Source organism: Prunus persica, chromosome G8, assembly GCF_000346465.2.
Source record: "Prunus persica cultivar Lovell chromosome G8, Prunus_persica_NCBIv2, whole genome shotgun sequence".
Taxonomy (NCBI): Eukaryota; Viridiplantae; Streptophyta; class Magnoliopsida; order Rosales; family Rosaceae; genus Prunus; species Prunus persica.
In genome coordinates, this window is record NC_034016.1 from 14,704,437 (window position 1) to 14,728,797 (window position 24,361).

Consider the following 24,361-nt stretch of genomic DNA (forward strand, 5'->3'; position numbering starts at 1 on the left):
TAGGCTTGGGTGTGTTTTGAAATTTCAATTTCATCTTAAGATTTGTCATTGTAATAGAATATGAGCATATTTGCAGAGCTGAATTAGTAGCGCCTTGAGTTTTATTTGCTGGGAAAACATCAATTTCACAATTTTGAGTCGTATATATTTTATTTTTTTGGCTAAACTGCATGCATGTCAAAATTTTGCTGGGCATGACAAACACAATCTTCTAAGCTGCAAAGTTACAAAGACATTACAAGTTCGTAGTCTAGCTCAAGAGCCAACAGCAATGGATTCCAATTCCTTCTCACTGGTCTCCTCTCTTGTTCTGCCCCTTGCATTCCGAATTAATTTTGAAACAACCAAACACAGAAGAAAAAGGACAGGCAAAATGTTTACTTTGAAAGGATTGTCCTTATGCCGAAGCACGCACACAAACTGAACCATGGAGTACGCCCACTGAGTGATTGCATAAATTAATCCACAAATCTCAGGGAAAGTACCAAAAAGGGTGCCTGAACATGGACAATAAAACCACCACAGCAATATTCCGCACTTGCCAAATTGAACATTTCCTCTTCTGCCTTTGTGAATGAATTCCCAAATGCAAGTGGCTAGAGCCATAATAGCCAGCCCCATACCAAAGAGTGCATAGAGGGGCTTTCTTGGGGAGGAAAGTTGATCACATATAGCTGAAAAGATCTCTAGCATCAGGCTAACGATTAAAAACATCCACTCCGCTGAAAATACCTACAAAAGAAATTAGTAGTTCAATTAAAGTTTAAGAGATATATCTTGCAAGAAAAAATTTTAAGCAACTGATCGAGAGGTGCTTAGAAAGTTGTAGAGTTTGCACCTTACTTAAGAAGCTTTTAGCACTAGACCATATCCCATCTGGTTGCTCAGGCAAACTTTCTTGGTGTTGAATTCCAATTGTTCCCTGGTATGAAAAAGCTAGCAACTAAGCTATTAACAAATTCAAGTTCCTTATCAAATAAAATGATAGTGCTTTCAGGTAACTGCAAGGCAAACTCATTTGTTTCTTGGCAACATATATGCATTTGTATATATATTCTACTTACAATGTAAACATCCTCACGAACATCCTGTCGAGCAGTTTCTATATGCATTTCTTCTTGCAAGTCATGCATTTGAACATGTTCTTCTTCATTCGGATCAATCCTCACGAGGGCAGTTTCCATGGATATTTCCGGATGTTCTAGAGCATTTTTGGTTATTTTGAGGATTTCATCAGTATCCAGGGAAGGAGCTCTTCTGTAACAATCCAATGCAGCTCGCCACTCATCTACACTTCTACCACATAGAAGCGAACCAGTAACCGTGAGAGCTAATGGGATCCCCTTAGCATAATCTACTAGACTTACTGCAAGGTTCTTATAATCATCTGGAAGTCCTTTTTCCGGGAAGGCGTTATAGCTGAAGAGTTCAGAAGCTTCATAAGTATCTAGTTCCTTGACCTCATACACTAAGTCAACTTGATGAGACGTTAGCAAATGCTTATGTCTTGTTGTTATGATAATTCTACTACCCAAACCAAGCCAATCAGACCTTCCAGCTAATTTGTTTAATTGGTCCAATTGATCCACATCATCAAGCATCAAGAGAACCCTTTTATGACTCAACCTTTGCTTTATTACATTGATACCTTTATCAACGCTTGTCAACTCCAATTCTTTTCCCCCTAGAATCTCATAAAGAAGAGTCTTCTGTAGTTGGAGCAGGCCTCTAGGTGCCGCTGAGTTTTCTCTAACATTTTCCAGAAAACAACTACCTTCAAACTGATGGACAATTGAGTTATAAACTGCTTTGGCAATTGTTGTCTTACCTATTCCCCTAATCCCCCATATACCTACCATGCGAACATCATTTACCCCAGCACCTAAAAGCTCACCCATATCTTGCAAACGAGACTCTATACCAACTGGGTACTTTGCCACATGCAAATATGTACGATTTAATACTTGCAATGAAATCTCTTCAACGATGTCATTGATAAATTTGGACTCGCTCCTGTCAGAATAAAATATTTTAAAAAACATGAAAAGAAATGGAATTTAATTGATATGTATATTTAAAAGAGCCGAACAACATGCAATATATCTATTAATGTAGTAGTTTGAAGTAAGTGCTCCTCCATGCAAGGTCCTGGTTTCGAGTTCTAGCGTCTATATAGTGTGTGTGAGTTTAGAATATTATCCAAGGGTGGAATCAGGAATTTTTCAATAGGTAAGCTAGCTAAAGTTATTAGCTTAAAATCTAATGACAATTTTTTTTTTTTGGCACTAACAATTTCTATAGTTTTTATATAAATAAAAGTATACATTAAATCATATAAATCACGCTAGTTATAAACACAAGAAAAAAAAAAGGAATTAGAGCCATATTATTCACGAAATGGTGAATTTTATTTAGAAAAATCCTTCTCTTTTGGAGATACATTAATGGAAAAGGATTAAAATTGATGTTTGGGACAAACTTTGAGACCAAATACAAATGTAGATCTTTGACTAGCCCTATTGGTGTGGTAGGATATGCAATTATATATGTATTTTATTTATTTATAGTTCAAAATATTAGGCTATATATGTTTAATTTTTTTTTCCCCCAAAACCTTCCCCAGGCTACAGCCCCTAAGCTAGTTCTGCCCCTTATATTATCACCTCTCTCAACAGAAAATGTCCTAAAAAAAAGTCAAACAACACATAAACACACACAAAAAAGGCAAACAATACAATACGCATTAATTTTGAAGTTTGCTTTTTCTTACGGAAGTATAGGTTAACCATATTATTTTCTTTTTATCAAAGAGAAACTTTATTAGATAAATACAATCAAAGACATCAACATGATATAAAATTAAGGCTTAATAGGGTTCATATAAGTTTGGTATCCTAAATTTGTACCCTTAATGCATGTCTATCCCGCATTCTCAATTTTAACACTCACGTACGTACCTTTAGTTTGTAAAATTTTTACAATGTACCTCTGAAATTAGCATTAATTGCTGTCAAAATTGCCATTAAATGATGATGTGGCATATTTGGGACTCACTTTTTTTTTTTATAAAATGATGTGGCATTTAATATTAATAATAAATATTAATATCAAGTATTTAAAAAGTTAAAAATTAAAAAAAAAAAGATAACCGGCCTCAAATATAGCTATAGTAATTAGGTGGTTAGAAATATACCCATCCTTCAAAGTCCACCCGTGCAAATTTGCTGCTTCCGTAAGAACTGCCCTCCATCTCATCACCTTCTCCATGTCATTAATGAATATGCGTTCATGGTCGACAAATGCTTCACCAAAAGTGCCCAATTGCTTTCTCACATGCGAGGGTTTCACTTTGTAAAAAATTGGCATAACCATCTGTTGTTTTGAACTTTTACAATCAAGGATCTTGACGAGTTCATCCAAGCACCAGGACGAGGATCCAAAGTTTTCGGAGAATACGATGATAGAAATCTTCGACCCTTCAATTTCGTTCCAAAGTGCTGGTGACATTTCTTCCCCTCTCTTATAGTCAGTATCCATGAAGGTTTTAATTCCCTTCTGTTGCAAATTGCTGTACAAGTGGTCTGTAAAATTGTAGCGTGTATCTGCAGCTCTATAACTGATAAAGACATCATTTCTCCAAGAATTGGTGGAAGAGGAAGAGGAAGAGGATACTGATTCACTGGTGATTAAAGCCATAATGTTTGATGGGGTGTCGGATAAGGTAAAACAGGGGAAAAGAGTTGGGAATCGTGGTCAGGTCAAAGATTTTCTCAAGTTATATATATAGGCGGCCTCTTGCTGGGCACCATAGATACTTGAGTTGAGAAGCAGTTTCCTGCTACCTTCAACGTGCCTGAATTTCAACCCAAGTAATACGACAAAGTTTCCTACCTACTACCTTCTCGGTGAAAGTTTCCTACTACCTTCGGTCTACCTTTTAGCTGGACCGAAGCGTAAGAGTATTTTATCAATTAAGTTTAGAAAATAAATTATGGTATCCACTATAAATTTTATTTTAACAATTTTGAGTTATTTATTTTTGAAGTTTTCATTCACAGATAATTTTTGTAAAAAATTAGACAAATTGAAAAGTATCATGACATCTAATTATAACTAAAATAAATGAATATGGTGATCCAAAATAACACTAAAATGAAAACATTTCATTGAGAGGTCAAAAGTTCGAAGAAACACAATACAAAGTGTATCACAAAGGTATCCTCAAACAAGCATGTATATATATAGGTTTGAAAGCACAAAAAAATGCATACTAAGACAAAGCCTAGGTTTAAATATGTATATGATATACATATAGATTGTTACGAATCATATTTGCAATGAAGGTTCCTGCTGCATTCAACGCACAAGTCGCATGAATCTGAAATCGACCTAAATGAGAAATAGTTTTCGTTTACTTTCGGTGTGAAAGGTTATTGAAGGCTTTTTATCGCAAAATGTGAAGCTTCGAAACTATCAAGTTATGTTCTTTATAATTTTTTTTTTCTTCATTCGTGGTCCTTCAAATTAAAATGGATGCTCACAACTAGTTCACATGCCATCAACTTCCATTAAAAATTTTGTTAACTTGATGACTGGGCCCAAATGTGTGACTCACGAGTTTAGATCTTATGTCCCCATTTTGTCTTTCCCTTCTTCGTTCCTTATCTAATTTTTTGACACATGTCCTTTCACTTAACTCTAACATAACAGTGTTAAATTTTAATAAAATTAAAAATAATAAAAATTAAGAGTGCTGCTATTTCCATCCACCTGTCATATTTTCCCACCCACCTTATCTTTCAACTTTTAAAGACAAATCTAACCCTATTGTAAAATGACTTAAAAGGACTTAAGAAAAAAGAAAGAGGAAAAAAAAAAGAAGGCAGACTTCTCAGTTCTCAAGTAACCCTATCATTTGACAGAGAGAAAAAAAAAAAAAACACAAGAATACGACTCCTTGCTCATGAGAAGGTGAAGAAGGCGAGTACTGTTGTTTTTCCCTTATCTGTTTAGCTTTGTACTCTTTGGCATTCTCATGTCTTAAGAATGGGCGTTTTATATTTTTTTTTATTGCAAAGTTCAATAGATTTCTGGTCCTTGGATAACTCTGGAGAAAAGTTTATTTACAATAGTAGAAAGCTAAGAGCATAAATGTGATTATATTCACAGAATCCATATTTACAAAAATAAAAATAAAAATTACAGCAAAAAACTATTTTAGTTCAGTAAACATGAGAGACAGCGATGGAGTGTGAGAGATGGAAAATAAGATAGAGCAAAAATGAGAGAGAGATGTGTGGACTGTGAGAGAGAGAGAGAAGACACGAGTAGAAAGAATAAAGGAGAGAGAAAATGAGGTAATAATTAAAAAGGTATTTTAAGAATATTTGTGGGTGTAAAAATAAGATTGTGTTTTTTAAATTTTATATGGTGGGTGGGAAGATAATGTGAGTGGGAAAATAGGACAGGTGGGTGGAAATAGCAGCACTCAAAATTAATAATTGAAGAAAACCAAAAGACCCAACAGCCACCAAAACTCCCATTTTCAAAGATGAGAAAGAGCGAGAGATAGAAAAGGTGAGACATAGAGATAGAGAAGGGGCCAACCAAATGGAAACCGCGAAGGCAGTGAAAATTGCAAGAGTCAACTCAGTTCTCAAAGCAAACAAAAACCATTTGTTAGTACGAAAATCGTATTGGCATTTCCTAGACTGTAGTATAGGATGAAAATTAGTTTGTGAGGAATTGCTACTAGAAGTTTTGGCACTACTCTTTCAATCCCATACCTCCGAGGCATACCCTGACCATATGAGAAACTTGACAACAGGTAAATCATGACATATCATGCATTCATGATAGGAGTTATAGTTGAAGTTTTGTTTTGAGTCTTTGTAATTGAAATTAAAATATGAGTCGGTTGGTGACATCAGTAAGAGTCCTTAATGAATTAGACTTTGTATTTTTAGTGAATCAGAATTTAGTTCAAAGAGTTTTAGTTCAATTGGTCTTAGAGTCATAATTGTTTTGGAAGTGTAGTCTCACAAGTTTCTCTCCTGTGAGAAACTTGCTGTGAATAAAAGGAGGCTTTGCCCTCTTGTGAGGGCCAGCTTTTCCAATGTCCAAAACCTTTGATGCATATTGAATATATTTTGGGAAAAGCTGCTACACTTAGTTCACTCGGAAAGTCATCAAGTGCTTCGGTTGCTTGGTGATTGATCGAATTCATTCATCATTCATATTGCATACATATGCATGTCGGTGTCTCATATGGTTAAGGACACCAAGACACTCTGTGTGTTTATCCTCCGGTGAGCTTGAAGCAATCGTGACCAGTATTGCATTCAACAAAAGGAGTGTCAAAGATCATCCCGTGACAGAAGTTGAGTTACGAAGAAGTCGGTAAACATTGTCTAGATTGTGTCTAGGACAAGTGTGTGTGCGTATTTCTTGTAATCTCAATTCTATAGTGGATTCGTTCTGGACTAAGGAGTCCCGTGGATTTTTCCCAGAGGTGGGATTTTACCACGTAAAATAAATATCTGCGTGTTCTTTTATTTTAAGCTTTGCACATCTCAGGATTGATAACTCATATCAATCCTGCTTCAAAGGTTGATCATTATTTATTGCAAAAAAATCCGAAATAGCTTGTTTAACCTTCTCCAAGCATTTATAGATATCCTACAGGTATTTTCACCATTTCAACAATATTTCATAACGCACAGCAACATTAATGGTTCCTTATACAACTCTTGCTGGTCTTCCAGAGCTCAGAGACCGTTTCGTGGTTGCCAATAATTTCGAGAATGGGCCAGCCACGACAATCCCCAAAATCTCATCCCAATTAATGCTAACCCCTTCATTGATCTCTTTTTGAATGTCTTCGAACCGTCTGAATAGACAGGAAGGACATATGTCAAAAAGTTATATAAGGAAACAGATATCTTTGCCACATGAAACTAATCTACTCTGTTATGTGACAAATTTGTGTTTAATATATAATTAACCAAACTTGATATTACAACACCTCATTTAATTTATATTCTTAATTTCTTTTGGTTCAGTAGACATGAATTTAACAAGAAAGTAGTCATCATTATGATAATTGTATTTTAATCAATTGAAAGTTATAGCTTTCCACCATACTTTTAGGAAGAATTGAAAGTTCAATATTGACAAGGGATAAGAACTGAGGAGTAGCAGTAGAGTATAACTGTGTGTTTTTCTATGTTGTCACATGCACTCTTACATTCATTTCTCATTTTCTTTTTGTTTCAATAATTGTAAAATTTCGTGTGGCAAGATCCTAAACATGCTTCACCAATTTCATAATTGTTCATTTTCCAACCTCACACCCATGCCAATCTTTTGTAGTTCATATATATGACTGTATCTGCAGATATCTTATAGGGAAAAGACCCACAAGAATTTATTCTGAGAGGCTGGAATATCAAAATGTGCTCTAGTTCAAGAGCCCAACTTGTATGAGCCACCATTTATAAAAAAATAAAAAAATAAAAAATATATGTTAAGCAATTATACTTCAATTCTTGTGCGAATCTGCTGCCATTTGGTATTTATAAAAAATTCTGAATTTTTTCCTTTTTATTTTCTTCGCTGACGTCAGCGCCCTGAGGCAACAACTCCAGCTATTCTTGTCTTCGAGTCTGCACAGTCTTGGTGGAGCCTACCATTTGCCCGGGCTATTATCTACCACTGGAGTTGGTTTTCCTCACCAGGGGGGCCTTTTGCTAGGGCAGCCCACACCTGTGGAAGTGCTCTAATGACAATTGTAATACGCTAATTATGAGACCCACATGCTAATAAAAAATAAAAAAAAAAACAACAATTAATGCATTATGTTGTTAAGAGCATCTACATTATGTTGTTAAGAGCATCCGCAATAGTTGTTCAATATACTTCACTCATATTTTGTGGTGGTTTTGTTTCACCCGTATTTTGGGAACGAAAAAACCGATAAGCTGCTGGAGGTTATTTTTCCCGCGTGTAGCGGGCTCGATGACCTGAGAGTGACCTCGGGGAAGGATCCAAATTTGGGGCAGGTTGGGTGTGGGAGGGTGTTGGTTTTTGTTGTGGCTGAGGAGGACTTTTTGAGGGACAGGGCCTGGGCTTACTATGAGGCATATTGAAGAAGAGTAGGTGGGGTAGGGTGGTTGAGATTGTGGACAGTGAAGGGGAGGACCATGTGTTTCATTTGTTCGACCCAAGTTGTTACAAGGCTGTGGACTTAGTCAAAAAGGTCGTTTCAATGTCATACCATAAGATTTCCCATTCTAATACGTCAAGTGCTCAATATAAATATTTTTTTTTCTCAAGGCAAACTCCGTTCATTAAATATGCAAAACATTACAAGAGTTTGTATGCTCAACAACATAAATAGAAGCATAAGACATAGGCATTACAAGAGTTTGGGCCCAAAATCAATCATTGTGAATTTATAGTATGTTCACTAATCAGGAATTAGAATTCTCATCAGGAATTGAATTCAACCTATTGAAAATTCTTACGTTTACTTCATATCAAAGAATTGAAAAGTAAGTGACGCCCACATGAAATTAGGAATTGAATTCCTGATTGCTAAACCTACAATTCCTAATTCCTGATTGCCCACACAAAATTAGTAAACATGCCATTAAGGTGAAACTCAGTTTGCTAAACCCACAAAATCCAAAAGAAGTGAATCATTCAAAACTCGGAATGTCTTCTAACTTCAATTTAAAATAATTGAAATTTCAAAATTCATTCCGGCATGCATCTGCAAGGAGTTTTCTTTTGATTAATCACTTACATGCAATTGATGAAATATTTTCTTTTTATCAGGTTTAACGCAAAATCATTACAGTTACTAGAACCTAACCAATGAAACTCACAAACAAGAAGCTGAGACATAACCTAAATGCCCATGTTCACTCATTTTGTTCATCTGTCTCGTCCATTCTAATCCAATTCAATCTTGAAGCACCCAAACATATAAGAAAGATGGCAGGCCAAAGGGAGACTTTGATAGGATTTTGATCATGCCGGATGAAGCACACATACTGAACTGTCGAGCAAATGCACTGAGAGATGGCACCAACTAATCCATAAATGTCAGGAAGACTACCATATAGCCTTCGCTGGGGACGTGGATAATAAAACCACCACAACGTCCTCCACCTCCTCAGTTCAACTCTTTCCTTTTTACCCTTGTAAATGAGCTCCAATATGCAAATCAGTACAGCAACAATGGCCAACATCATACCAAATAATGCATAGTGGGGATTGCTTGGAGAGGAAGCCTGATCAAAAGCAAGTGACAAAATCTCTAGGCAGAGGGCAATGAGTAAAAAGATCCACTTTGCTGAAGTAGCCTACGTACAAATAAGTCGGTAATACGCTCAATTAGAATTTTAATTCAATTGCTGTCCATCCAGCTTAACAAGTTTCTTTGAATTAAAATTGGCTGACAATGATATTCAGACCAGACAGCAAGTGAACGCAGTTTATAAAAAGTTCAAGATATTTCACCTTTAAGAAGCTTTTAGAGCTCAAGTGTTTCTCATCTGCTACATGCGACTTTACCACGATGCCTTTAGTTTTACTTATTCCCTAGTGCGAAAAAAAGAATTACATTAACAAATAAAAGTGAAAGTGTTTCAAATAATATTTCTACAAGTATTTTTCTTTAAACTTACTTTATTTTCCGATAGAACATGGATAACATTCTTGTAAAACCACAATTTGCTACGTCTATCACGCCCGGTTAAAGAATCTTGGCGAAGTACTATTTCTTTACCCAGTTCTTCTATCAGGTCATTCATCCAAATATGATCTTTCTTAATAATTATGAAGGCCTTTTCTATCAGTACTTCAATACCATACTCAGGGTTGAGGTGACAACTTTCCAGCATTTTTATCACATACTTCTTATTTTTACCGTTTAAGAAACATGCAATGTCAAGGAAAACTTCTTTCACCGAATCTTCTAGTGCATCGTAACTTATTTTGAGAATGTCTTGAATCTCTAAGTTAGGAACTCTTCTGTAACCGTCTAATGTAATTCTCCATTGATCTATGCTTCTACCACATAGGAAGGAACCTATAATTGTGAGAGCTAATGGAATCCCTTTAGCATAGTGCACTATTGCAGCAGCCACTTTAGCATAATCATCTGGAAGTTTATTTATTGGGAAGGCATTCCAACTGAAGAGCTCAAAAGCTTCGTCAAAATCTAATTCCTCCACCTCGTATATTAGGTTAACTTGATGACCGGTTAACAAATGTTTATCTCTCGATGTTATGATGATTCTACTGCCCAAACCAAACCAATCTGACCCTCCAACTAATTTTTTTAATTGTTCCATTTGATTCACGCCATCAAGAATTAAGAGGACCCTTTTGCGGCTCAACCTTTTCTTTATCACATTTATTCCTTCATCAGCATCGGTCAACTCCAATTGCTCTTCCCCTAGAATCTCAGAAAGAACAATCTTTTGTAGCTGGACTAGGCCTCCACGTTCCATTGAATTTGGTCTAACATTTTCCAAAAAACAGCTACCTTCAAACTCATGGGCAATCGAATTATAAACAGCTTTAGCAATTGTTGTCTTACCTATTCCATGAATCCCCCATATACCTACCATGCGAACATCATTTACTCCAACTCCTAAAAGCTCATTCATATCTTGTACACGAGACTCTATTCCAACCGGATACTTTGCCACGTTTAAATAGGTGCGGTTTAATACTTGTGCTGAAATCTCTTCAACAATGTTATCAATAAATTTAGAATTGTGCCTGCAATTTCAAATAATATAAACTCACAAAAAATTCTTAAGGGGAAGTGATGCAACCAAACAAGCTACTTTAGTTTATTCATATAACTTGTTTCCTTAAGAAAAAGAATAATGCTAGCACACCAAATAAGTAAAATATTTTCATGTCATATCCCATTATTTAGTGACTAAATTCTTTATTTAATTTTTATTGTGATGCTAGTATTTATGTTGGTGCCCACAAGTATGACATGTAGCGTGGATCAGTGACGGACATAAAGAGGCGCAAGGAGGTGAAATGTAATGGAAATTGCTAACGAAAGTTATTGCAAAGGACAAAAGTGAGGACTGTTAGAGAGGATAAGTATTAATGAGTGGAATTAAAATTAAAATTTTCTTTCAATATTAAAAAGTGATTATGCGTTGAGAGGCTATTGTTTTAACTTAAAAGGCATATAATTGTTAGTCTATACATTTTTGTTGACGATGATAGAGTTTTGTTAGATGATATAATTGTTAGTCTATATATAAAAGGAATCAATTTTATAAAATTAAAGAAATTAGAAAAAGAAAATTCAAAACACTAGTAAGTGGTTCACAGAAATATACCCGTCCAAGAAATACCACCCAGGCAAATTTGTTGCTTCTGTAAGAGCTGCCCTCCATCTCAGCACCTTCTCCATGTCATCTCTGAATTTGTTTTCATGGTTAGCAAGTGCCTCACCAAAACTGCCTTGTTGGTTGCGCACATCCATGGGATCCACCTTGTAATAAACTGGCCAAACTATTTGCTGCTTTGATTCTCTACATTGAAGGATCTCAACTAGTTCATCCAAGCACCAGCCGGAGGATGCAAAATTTTCAGAGAATATGATGATAGAGATCCTTGAGTCTTCAATGATTTTATAAAGCGTTGGTAATGTTAGTTCTTCTCCTCTTCTAAGAAGCACATCAGCTAGGAAGGTTTTAATTCCCTTTTGAAGCAAATTGCTGTACAAGTGGTCTGTAAAATTGTTGTGGGTATCCGCGCCTCTATAACAGAGAAAGACATCATATGTCCATGAATGGTTGAAAGAGGAAGAAGAGACTCCTAATTGAGTGGTCACGGAATCCATTTTGTTTCATACTGATATGTCAAATACTTGAATTCTTTTGCTATATAGAGGTCACGTAGTATATGCCACTTGCATTGTATTATTTGCCAAGCAGTTTCCTGCTACCTGCAATTTGATTGTGAAAGTCAACGTGAATGAGATGAGAGCTTGTTATTTCCTGCCAACTTTCTGTGTTGATGATGATGACGACTCACCAACCGAAACAAGATTTTACCAATCTTTCAATTAAAGTTTGTTGGGCTTGTAACTCAAGTGGTTAAAATCATTTATCCTTATATACGATACGAGGTTCTATGTTTGATTTCCATCTCTCCTATGTTTTACCCTTCTAGACTAGTTGATGCGTAATCAGCAACTTCATTGCAGTTTTTTTGGACTTTCACAACTTTATTCCTGATTGTGAAAGTCAACTGAATGAGAGCTTGTTATTTCCTGCTAACTTCCGCGCAACTTTGAAAAGTGTCTACTAATCCAGTTGTGGACGTAACTTATATAGTTGATGATGAAGATAACTGACCGACCGAAACTGGGCTTTACAGATCATCTTTCAATTAAATTTTGTTGGGTTGGAACTTGGGTAGAACTTTTTATATATATGCGCTAAGCTATTTTTCTTATTTATAGAATATGTTGGGCCGTCAAATTTGGAAAGAAGAACTTGGACCACGTCAGGAGTCTTTCTGTAAAAGAGGCCTTTCTTCGTATGGAGGCCCAAATCAGGATCCTTTTTTGGCTTGGCTTCGTCTGGAGTTGGTTCGTTACTGGGGACATGAACTATGGAGATCAGCTCAATCCTGTTTTCTGTCTTGCACCTTTTAATATTGGCAATTAGTTTGCGAGCAACCAAACACCCAAGAAAGATGACGGGCAGAAGGTTTACTTTGAAAGGGTTCTCCATGCCCTTAAGCGTGCACCCAAACCTAGCTATGGTGGATAGCCACTGAGAGATTCCACAAATTAATCCAAAAATTTCTGGAAACATTTCTAAACGCGGGCGTGAGCTTTCTCCAATTTTCCACTTGAGAATGAGTTCGCAGATGCAAACGAATAGAGCCCCAGAAGCCAACCACATGCCAGTGAGTGCAAACTGGGTATTTCCTGGGGAGAAAAACTGATCACAAACTGCTGCAAGGATCTCCAGGAAGAAGCTAATGATTAAAAATGTCCACTCTACTGTATCGGCCTGCAATCAAAAAAATCTTCTCAGCTGAAAAAAGGAAAAAAAAAATCTGACAAGAAAGAAAGTTGAATATCTTTTACCTTAAATAAGGAGCTTTTAGCAGTACTCAACCATGTCTCCACTGATAAGGCCAACTCTGCCATGCCCTCCGTTTGTTCCTAGTACGAAGAAACAATTGCTTTAAAATATAATACAAAAGATTAAAAAGATTTTGCTCTTGTCCCATTGAATCAGAGGACACATATGTCATATATCCTCAATCTTTGAAATAAATATGCAGACGAAATCTTAACTATTGTTAAGAATTTGACCAATAAATTGGTTATGTACATTCAACAAAGCTTAACCAAGGCATCCATCAAAAAGATTAACCTCAACTAAATATATAAAAGAGTAAACAAGGTTTTCAACTTCACTCGGTCCCTCAAGTAAACTTAATAGAGAAATCCTCAAATAAACTCTTTAGAATAATAACTTATTCTGCATCGTATTCAATGTTTTCTTATAAGAATAATTTTTAAATAAAGACTTAGTGCACCCTACAGATGTGTAACTAATATATACTCACTGTAATATCTCCTCCTGGAGAGCTTTTATTGGTTTTGGTTGCATTTACTCCCTATTGTATGAAAAGCAATTGCATTAAAAAATTAATATAAAAATAGGTAAAAGAATAAGACACACATGATACATATGTATTGTACTTACATCGACGTCGTCAGCTTCAGGCATTTCAAGGCTTCCAACTTCGTTTAGTCCCTATTTTATGGAAAAACAATTGTGAGAAAACTTAATATAAACAACTCACTGTCACATCGTTAATACTAGAGAATTAATATATACAATTCACATCTTCTTCATCTTCAAGTACCTTTTCAGGGATTTCAGCTTCATTTAATCCCTATTGTTCGAAACGGAAATTGCATTAACAAACTAACATATAAAAGAGTAAAAAAGGTTTCTCCAGTCAAATATCGAAAAGACAATACATGTTGTGCGTACCGTTCTTTGCAAGTCATGCTCCTTTTTAATTATTTTGAGGATTTCTTTAATATTTGAGGCAGGAGCTCTTTCGTACCTTTCTAATATAGGGTGCCATTCATATATACTTTTCCCACATAAAAATGAACCCACATCTATGAGGGCTAACGGATTCCCTTGAGCATAGCCTACAATTCTACTTGCGGGTTCTAGATAATCATTCGGAATTCTACTTGTTGGGAAGGCTTTAGAATGGAAGAGCTCCATAGCTTCATCAGGTTCTAACTCCTTCAATTGGTATGTGAAGTCAACTTTATGAGCAAGAAGCAAATGCTCATACCTTGTTGTTATGATAATTCTACTGCCGGCACCAAACCAATCAGAGCTTCCAGCTAAGCATTTTAACTGGTCCAAGTCATCCACATCATCAATAATTAGGAGAACCCTTTTGTCGCGCAACCTCCTCCTAATGATATCAACTCCTGAATCAGCATTTGTGAGACTCGATATTTTCACCCCGGGAATTTGATGAAGAAGAGTCTTTTGTAGTTTGACTAAGCCTCCTGGTGCCTCTGAATTTTCTCTAACATTTCCCAAAAAGCACGAACCTTCAAACTTATGGGCAACTGAATTATAAACAGCTTTAGCAAGTGTTGTCTTACCCATTCCACCAAGCCCCCCTATACCTACCATGCGAACATCAGCTACTCCAACACCTAAAAGATCATTCATTTCTCGCATGCGGGAGTCTATTCCAACTAGATAGTTCGTCTCATGTGTCAAATAGAGACGGTTTAATTGTCGTGAAATCTCTTCAATGATTTCATGAATAAATTTGGATTCGTACCTGCCAGTGTAAAAACATGTTAATCAATACATGAAATGGAAATTTGCTATATAAATGTTTAAATAAGGCAAAGAACATATAATCCCACAAAAAATGGAGGATTTGCTCGATTAAAAAGATGACCTACCTATATCTAGAAGGTTACGTTTTCCTCTAAAAATAAATTCTTATTAGTTTGTTCATATGGCATTCGTTGATTTTTGCCAACTTTTGAAACATTGGAAAAATAGACAGCCACTGCATAGAAGGTCTGCATGAAAGCCTCATAACCATACATTTTTTCACTTTGGTCTGCATAAAATAAAATCAAATTCACGTAGGCATTTAACAGTTCGATTAATGGAGGGGATGATTTACAGAGTTTATAACAGTCCGGATTAGGAGAGAAGTATTTTCATTTAAATTTATCAATAGACAATGTTAAAAACAACATAAAAAGTAGAAAATCCTCAAATATATATAATGCCAATAAGTGGTTAGAAAAATACCCCTCTCTGTTTAAAACCATCCCAGCCAAATTTGCTGCTTCCGTAAGAGCCGACCTCCATCGCATCACCTTATTCAAATCATCCTTGAATCTGTATCCATGTGCAAGAAATGCCTCAAGAAAAGGGCCCGTTTGCTTTCTTACATTTGAGGCATCCACGTCATAACAAATCGGCAGAACAATTTGCCGCTGTGATTTTTTGCATTCAAGGATCTTAGCAAGCTCGTCCAAGCACCAAGTTGAGGAGGCATAGTTTTTAGAGAATATGACTACAGAAATCCTTGACTTTTCAATTGCTTCAAAAATCTCTCTTTGTATATCTCCTCCTTTTCGGAGTTCATCATCATCCCGGAAGGTGTTAATTCCCCATTGTACCAAACTGCTGTACAGATGGTCTACAAAGTTGAAGCGTGTATCCGCACCTCTAAAACTAAGAAAGACATCATATTTCCATTGATTGGTGGAAGGAGAAGAGGAAGAGGCTGCTATTCAGTGGTGAGATTGTACTTCATATTGTTTGATAATTGGATGCGCCTCTTGCTTAACCTCACAGTTGCTCTCAACTGATAAAATCGAAGCAAATGTCAAAAACTCGGTTAAGAGTTGGGAACTCTATATAAAGGGTACTAATCAACTTTCTCATGGCGGCCTCTTGCTCAGCACTTTCCTGCTACCTTCAGCACGCAGCGCAGTCGTAGTTTCCTTCTACCTGCAGTGAACCTTCAGTGGAGAGTGTAAACCGGTACCGTCACCATGTTGTGCAGGGACGGACCCAGGAATATGAACTCGTAGGGTCATAGTGTAAAAGTTCAATTTTTTTTTTTAAAGATTAAATCTTGGTGGGGAGAGGGTTAAAGGTTCGTGGGTGGGTGGAGATTGGGGATTTAGGTTTAGGAAATTGGGGTTTTGGAGTTTTGAGAAGGGTCTGTTCTGTTTGGTCGAAGAGAAGGGTCTGTTTCAACTACAATCTGTTCTTTTTTCTTTTTTTTTCCGAATACCTGGACCAAAACGACGTCGTTTTGGCCAGGTCTTTTTTTTAAAAAAAGAATTCGTCGCTGCTGGTCCAAAACGACGCCGTTTTGGTGCTGCGCATTTAAAAAAAAAATTGCTGTGTTCAAAATGACGCCGTTTTGGATCTAGCATGTTTTAAAAAAAATTCGCTCGGCTGGTCCAAACCGACGCCGTTTTGGCCAGCCGAGTTTTAAAAAAAAAAAATTAGAAGCTGACCCAAAACAACGCCGTTTTGGGCCCAAGCTACATCTGATACATCCCACACTTTAAACCTCTTCTCTTGTCCTTTTCAGTCCCGTGACTCTCCCCTACACCTCCACCGACCACGTTGACTCACAATTAATTAGTCTCTATGCATTAAACTGTAGAGAAAACATTAGACATTGACTTGGTCAAGTTAGCTAGATCATATATGTTCTCACTCTGCACCTAAGTTCTAATCTTCTTCGCCGTAGTTTAAATTATATTAAAATAGAATATCACTTGTATATAAAAAATAAACTCATCCATAAATATTTGAGAGGAATATCAAAATGTGGTCTAATTCAAGATCCAAACTTGTATGAGCCACCATTTATTTTATTTTAAAAAAAAATTTTAATTATATATTGAGCAATTATACTTCAATTCTTGTACAAATCTGCTGCCATTTGGTGATTCACTGTATAACAGAGCTACAAGAAGATAATGAAAAGTATAAGACTCTAGCACACTCATATTATAGACTCTAATCCACCGTATAATGCATGAATAAGATTACAAATAATCATGACCATTGAAAAGGCATATTCAAGGCAAACCAATACCGTTCAAACCATCGATAGAGTAAACAACATAAACTAGGGGTGGGCACTCAAACCGGCGAACCGGAAATCCGAGCCGAACCGTACCGAACCAAACCGGAAAAAAACCGAGTTGACTAAAATGTCAAAAATCGGTCAAAAACCGAACTGGACCGGTTTGGACCGGTTCCGGATCCGGTTCCATGTCTTCAAAAACCGAACCAAGCCGAACCGAACCGGTGAAACTAAAAAAATATATAATTTCAATATATATTTATATTTAATGCTATATTTTTAATTTTACTAAAAAAAACCTAATATTTATCCAAGTTCAATGTCAAAATATCTCTCTTTTCTCACTTTAATATTTATTTTTTATATGAAATTTAATAATTTGTTAATTTTCAAGTAAAATAATAATATTTTAGTTGAGAATTTTATTTAAAAAAAATTAATTTTTTTTATAATCCGGTTCAAAACCGAACTGGAACCGAAACCGGACCGAAACCGGTTCAAACCGAACCGGACAGTTTTTGAAATTTTTTTTATTAAAACCGAACCGAACCAAACCGGATGAATAGTACCGGATCGGTTCTAATTTGAGGCAAAAACCGGTCCAAACCGAACCGTGCCCACCCCTAACATAAACGCGATTAGCTTAGTTTAATTTTTATAATTCAAACATTAGAGTGCAAAAGATTTCAAATTTCATGTTAAATTATCGAATCTTAAGAATAAAAAAGAAAACATAAATTAAGAAATGCAAAGGAAACTAAATGTGTGGGTCCCAAACACTGGTGATCCATAATTAGATTGAACACTCGCAAAGATTGACAATGGACATGAACAAACTAGATCAAAGAACTGAAGTTAATGTTGTAAATAATTGTGGAGCCCACAAGTTAGAATAGGTTTTGCCTATAAAAGGAGTGATCCCTCTCCATTGTAACACAGACAGAAACATTCAATAAGATAACAAAACATTCTCTTCATTCTCTCTCTCAATTTCGCTCTACATTTATAACACGTTATCAGCACGAATTCGCTAAAACAATACCAGCTGAATTCTCTGATGAAAACCAAAGTTTCTCCCTTGAATTTCCTTTCTGGGTTCTCTGTTTTCTATATGCAAAAGCAGCAACACCTAAAACCAGAAAAAGAAAGACGAAAACCTCTCTCTCTGCCACCCCTTGAAATTCACAGATATCTGTTTTATCAAACATCAAAGACCTTTTGGTCCCAAGTCAATATCATCAACCTCAGATCCAATTGAATCAAAAAAAAAAAAAAAAAAAAAAAAAAAAACCAACCTTTTCTGTGTTCCTGTGGACTGTTTTTCTCTGCTCTGGATTGCTTGGTCTGCCCAGTTTGGGTATTGTTAGAACAACAAGATCAGTGGCAAACCCATGTCCGGAAATTCAGTTCAACTCATGCTTCAGCTGTTCTCAGATATGGAACATCTCTTAGAACAGCGACGTCGTCAACCCAGCGCAGCGCAGGCCCGCATCGCCGAGAGGCCGGCGCATGCGCCGTCATGGCCCGTGAGAGCGTCCCCGCCGACATCCAGGTGCTGCCCCACTTGCACGTCCACGCCCACGCACACCTCGTCCACGTCCTGCTGGTTCACCAATCCAGCGAAAAGGTTTGGAAGAGAGGCCAACTTCTTGGTGGTAAACACTTTGGTGCCACCAGTCGCTCAACAAAAGGATCAGCTCACCGTCGTAGGACCTCATCAGTCTCCCACAAGCCCACGGCTCGAACCAGGAAAGCCGACCCAACCAACAACAGCGGCGGCTGCAGACAACAACGGCGGCGCTGTCCACATCATCAGCAACTGCAGGCATGGTGATGGTGGTGGTGGCTACAGTGACAACACTGTCTCCTCAGATTTCTTTTATTTGTTACAAGTAAGCTCTGAAGCCTAAGCCCAAGGAAGAGAGGGAGCTGACGCACCTGTACGAGCGTCGACAGTTCCCCTACAAGGGCGACGAAGAAGCCATGGAAAGAAGTCAGTGTTCTTGCGCTGCTATGCTCTTTACCTGGCCGGAGAAAAGCGGAAAGAGGAAGAAATGATAGAACTTGAGGGGCCCCTAGGTAAGAGCGACGTTGTGAATGGTGAACTGGTTTCTCTAGAGAGGGAGTTATCAACCCTTCGCAAGAATGGGACCGTTGACCCTTTTGGACTAGGAGAAATGGTGATGGTGACGATGCAGAGGTCGGATCCGTGGGTGACGGCGTAGTTGACGTCGGCGATGATCTTGGTGAGGGGGAGGAAGGCTATGGAAGACAAGGTTATGGTTCATGAGGCTAAGGATGCTCGGTTGCTTGAGTTGTATTGAGTGGTCAATGGCTGTGGTGGAGAGAATATGCTGTCGGTACGCATGATCACAGCCCCCACCCACGATATACTGTCGGGCACGCATGATCACAGTTGCTCAGCAACACAGGCACCGAATATGCTGTCGGCTATCATGGGTTGTGCTATCCTGCTGCACATGTAAAACCACCCACCGAAAATAAAGGGATAAGTACTCTGACTCACTCTATCTCCTTCAATTAAATACATTATTAAAATACCTACAGAATTTAATACTCATGATCAGTGTAGATTGCAGGTGGAAAGAAGAGAAGCCAACGTGATATATCTAGCTTTCACTAATATATCAGTATAATAATATTATACTATTTGATCGTGGTGTTGATAAGAACCCACCAATAATTGCCTTTACTTTATCGCAAATTTACTTTTACTTAAAGTATGATGAGGAATTAACCCTCATACTTTATGAATTTAATTTACCGCACATTTACATTTATTTAAAGTGTGGTGCGGGTTTATCGTCCATACCAGTAATTTATTTACCAGCAATTTATTTTATGGACTAAATGTGCTGTATGATGAGTTTTTACAATATGCAGATCAGGACCAGAAGTTCCTTGATCCTCATCATACAATTATATCAGGACTTGAAGATCCTTGATGATGATGTTAATATGAGAGCTGGCAGTCTCTCCGGTACTATATTTGTAAACATGTGATTGGACTTGAGGGTCCTTGATCCCTGACATGTAAATAAGGACCTGAGGTTCCTTAATGATGTAACAGTACCGTATTGGCTCATAATGCCGTACACATGGATGATAACTGTACTGGCAAATGTACTGTACATATGAATAGTGCCGTATACATGAATAGTGATGTATACATAAATATTTACCATTTTGGGTAAACTATCACCATTCAAAAGGGAACCTGCAGTTCCTTAAACTCATGGATGAGCAATTAAATGAGATGCCAGAAGTTCCTCAAAATATGGACAATTATGTAAGGGCTTGAAGTCCAGAAATATGTACAGAAAATTGTAAAAATGTCCATACCATGAGAATATGTGATTTTGGCCCGAAGTTCAAAATCTAAGGGGATTGAATGTTCATACCATGAGAATATGTGATTTTGGCCAGAAGTTCAAAATCTAATAGTGTTGAGAACCTGAAGTTCCAACAATTAAATGGACAATCCTTGAGGTATTATTGCAAATTGTGGTACGCCACATATTTCTTTGGCATAAGAGAATGATGAATTGAGGCTCTCCACATATTTTGTTATATCTGGGCCGGAAGCTCATGAACCCAAATATATGAGATATTAGCGTGGCTTTTACTCAATTCATATTTCATGTCCATTTTGAAAAGGGCAAATAAATTCTGAGTTTGTGTTTAGCCCAGGCAAAAAGTTCCGGGCTCCCATACGTTGAAATATGAAATTTGGAGAGTCGATGTGATTATTTGAACCTATAAGGCACAAGGTTCCAAATCGTCATTTTGAAAAGACGTAAAAATCACAGGTGCAAATTTTAAGAATGTGCGCAATTATTATAACAGGAAAGGAGCAAGTTGAAACGCAGTTGCTCCAATCAAGTTTTGCAAAGGCAATATCTATAGGAGGAAATATGGCTACAGTTTCCAGGATCCCAATATTATCTCAGATCCCCATATTATCTTTTTCTTTCCCAGAGTCCAAAACTTCACGTGGCCTCCATTAAATGTTTGTCGGCACTTTCGGCGTTTTCAAAGTATTATTTTCGTCAAAAGCCGATCTTGCTTTGCGGATTTCATGGAGTTACTTTTCAAAAGTATCCCGAGAATCTCGTAATTTTCCTATGGTTAATTTAAAATTCACCGGTTCTACCTATTCATTGTATTTGTGTATAAATGTGTCACTAACGAAATTTTCTTTGCAGAAGACATCCAGTTTTCTCCATACCTAGTGATGCGATATCTACTTGTTTTTCTTATCAGTGAGCACTTAATATGCCTGAGAAGCAAGACTATCTCTGATCATCCATTCAGGAAGCGAGACTATCCCTGATCACGTTTCCGCTACATCAGGGAACTGTGAAGGCAACCTTATGCTCTAATCTCCGGAAGTCCTTCTAGACTAGAAGAAATGAGAGCTGGTTGTTTGCTCCCACCAGCTTCCTTCCTTGATTGCTGAGCTTGTTGTCTGCTCCCACCTGCTTCCTTCCCTGATTGCTTACCTTCTCTTGCAATCCATATCACAATTTTTTGCATTTTTTCTTTTTTTTGTAACTCTGAGGGATATTTATTTTTTGACAGAGAAAAGAGTTGTGATTTTGCTCTGGCAGGATATAACTAGATCATCAAGCGCTACATTATATTTATTGGGCCGATACAAGCTTGAATGATACTTGAGAAAAGTTTCTCCCACCTAAGGATGTAAGCAATACTTGTGTTATTTTTTGCTTATATACTTATTTGATATTTTATCTTGAAAGGTAACCAAATGGGAAGATAAGTCCGTTCCAAAAGAATGGCTTGTATGTATCCATGAATTATTAAATGCAAATTTTACAGATTGCAAGTTGGATACATTGATAATACACTGCACAGATTAATGTACCATAAGAACTGAATATGGGTATAGCAGTGATCAATATGATGCACGCCTGTTGCGTAGCAAATGATATGGATTGAAGTCCCGAAAGGACAATCCTTTGACATGTCAATATTGATATTATGCACGCCTAATGCGTAGCAAATTATATGGGTTAAAGTCCCATAATATGGGTTAAAGTCCCAGAAATTAATTGACATGTATGTATTAATCTGTGGCATGCCTGCAGCATGACAGATATATGGGTTCTAAATGTTCCAACTCCCTAAATGGAGATTTTCCACGCCCTATGTAAAATAACGCTCCATTGGAGGTTATAATCCACATTCTCACATAATAAAAGCCCCCTGAAGTGGCTTGGGTACCCAAAAGCAAAGAAATGCTTATAATTGATGCATGCGCATGCAAATGAGAATGGTGGGATCATGAATTGATGAATGACAATTTTTGATTATGAATTGATGAATGACAATTTTTGGTTTTGGAGTAGCTACTCAAATCATCAATGGGCTGTGTTGATTGGAACCACGTTCAATTATTAAATGTCGACAATATCATTGGCCAAAATGGAACGAGGTAATTCCATTATAAATGAGAATGAACATGAAAGAACAAACCCACAGTACGAACCCCAAAAGATGTTAATACTGAAACTTATACTTGAGTGTTCGGAATAAAAGGGAATATACCTACTTTGTATGACACACTGTTTCTGGCAGAAACAAGGAATGTTGGGTTTTCTCCATATTTACAGATTCAATTGTGCCCTCTCCCCTTATTACACAATTACGGAGACCAACATATTATCTTTAAGGGTTATTAAATGCACGGAGCATATCGCCAGAAGCGATTCCCTAAAGATGTATAAAATAGCTGGGTTAAAGCTATATAATGTGTCATAAAGTTTAATCCCTTTTAAACAAAATTCGTTGAGAGGATTGACATTGCATAAAGCAAGTCCCTAAAGGACATGTGCTTGAAGCACAAAATTTGTACTCAATATTAATATGCATAAATTACCTCAGTGAGTACATTGATTATAATGTGATTGCAACACATTAAAGCTTCTGCAGAATTCAAGAAATATTTGTCTCGATCGAGCATTATGCCAACGAGATTCTTGCTTATACTAAGAAAGTATTGAAGCATTTTTATGAGTCTTATTCGTTGGTGCTTAAATGTTTTTCCGGAAGTATACTAGACCAGATAGAGCTCAGCTCCACACTGTACTCTTTTTCCTTCATCCAGGTTTTTATCCCACTGGGTTTTTCCTGGTAAGGTTTTAACGAGGCAGTGTCGCTCATGGGTTTAGGGTATACTATGAAAATTTTTATGGTCGCTTACTGGACAAAAGCTAGTCCTAAATTTTTCAGGGGGAGATATCCACAAAGGGGAGCATGGTTTTAATAAAGACCTTCATACACTGTACTCTTTTTCCTTCATCCAGGTTTTTATCCCACTGGGTTTTTCCTGATAAGGTTTTAACGAGGCAGTGTCGCTCAAGACTGACTCACAGAAGCAGTGTCAACTACGATATTCAGAAAGCTGATCAACAGTATGACTTAAAGATATTTTGCCAAGCATCAGGGGGAGCGCGCTATCAATAAAGATCTTCACACTGTACTCTTTTTCCTTCGTCCAGGTTTTTATCCCACTGGGTTTTTCCTGGCAAGATTTTAACGAGGCAGTGTCGCACGCGCGTCAATATACACAGAGTTTTATGTTACACATGATTATGTACTCTTTTTCCCTTTGACCAGTTTTTTTGTCCCACTGGGTTTTTACTGGCAAGATTTTTAACGAGACATATTCCGTATCATTTGTGGTCTCCAAGGAGGAGTGTTGTAAATAATTGTAGAGCCCACAAGTTAGAATAGGTTTTTCCTATAAAAGGAGTGATCCCTCTCCATTGTAACACAGACAGAAACATTCAATAAGAGAACAAAACATTCTCTGTTATAAAACTGGAGAATTTGGAGAGGAAATTGAGAGAGAGAGAGAGAAAGTAGAGAAACTGAGTTTCTTATTCTCATTTCTATGTGTATTGAACAATGAAGGGATGAACCCTTTTATCGGCAAAGCCTAGGGAACATGTGGGCTCCACAACTAATTATTTACAACACTCCCCCTTGGAGACCACAAATGATATGGAATATGCCTCGTTAAAAACCTTGCCAGTAAAAACCCAGTGGGACAAAAACTGGTCAAAGGTAAAAAAGTACATAATCATGTGTAACATAAAATTCTGTGTATATGACGCGCGTGCGACAC

At 37.1% G+C, this 24,361-nt stretch overlaps 3 protein-coding genes and 1 long non-coding RNA gene across 4 annotated transcripts; all 4 read right to left on the bottom strand.

Annotated features, from left to right (window-relative positions):
• Positions 151-3,797, bottom strand: LOC18768444 (TMV resistance protein N). The gene is made up of 4 exons (XM_020570641.1): positions 3,194-3,797; positions 1,065-2,013; positions 839-922; positions 151-732 (listed from the first exon to the last, which is right to left on the bottom strand). Exons 1-4 carry the CDS (start codon positions 3,694-3,696, stop codon positions 256-258), a joined length of 2,013 nt encoding a protein of 670 aa, XP_020426230.1. The 5' UTR covers positions 3,697-3,797; the 3' UTR covers positions 151-255.
• On the bottom strand, positions 8,718-12,022 carry LOC18766294 (TMV resistance protein N). Its single transcript, XM_007199351.2, has 4 exons — positions 11,382-12,022; positions 9,693-10,794; positions 9,526-9,606; positions 8,718-9,368 (listed from the first exon to the last, which is right to left on the bottom strand). The coding sequence occupies exons 1-4, from the start codon at positions 11,885-11,887 to the stop codon at positions 8,925-8,927; spliced, it is 2,133 nt and encodes a 710-aa protein (XP_007199413.2). The 5' UTR covers positions 11,888-12,022; the 3' UTR covers positions 8,718-8,924.
• LOC18766715 (TMV resistance protein N) lies at positions 12,391-15,871 on the bottom strand (the record flags this gene model as incomplete). Its single annotated transcript, XM_020571047.1, has 7 exons — positions 12,391-13,070; positions 13,148-13,225; positions 13,636-13,686; positions 13,776-13,826; positions 13,939-13,968; positions 14,070-14,895; positions 15,384-15,871. Coding segments are annotated over 7 exons (2,160 nt in total), but the record flags the coding sequence as incomplete, so codon positions are not given.
• On the bottom strand, positions 17,945-18,575 carry LOC109950533. The gene is made up of 2 exons (XR_002272756.1): positions 18,486-18,575; positions 17,945-18,405 (listed from the first exon to the last, which is right to left on the bottom strand). It is a non-coding gene; the product is annotated as an uncharacterized LOC109950533 (long non-coding RNA).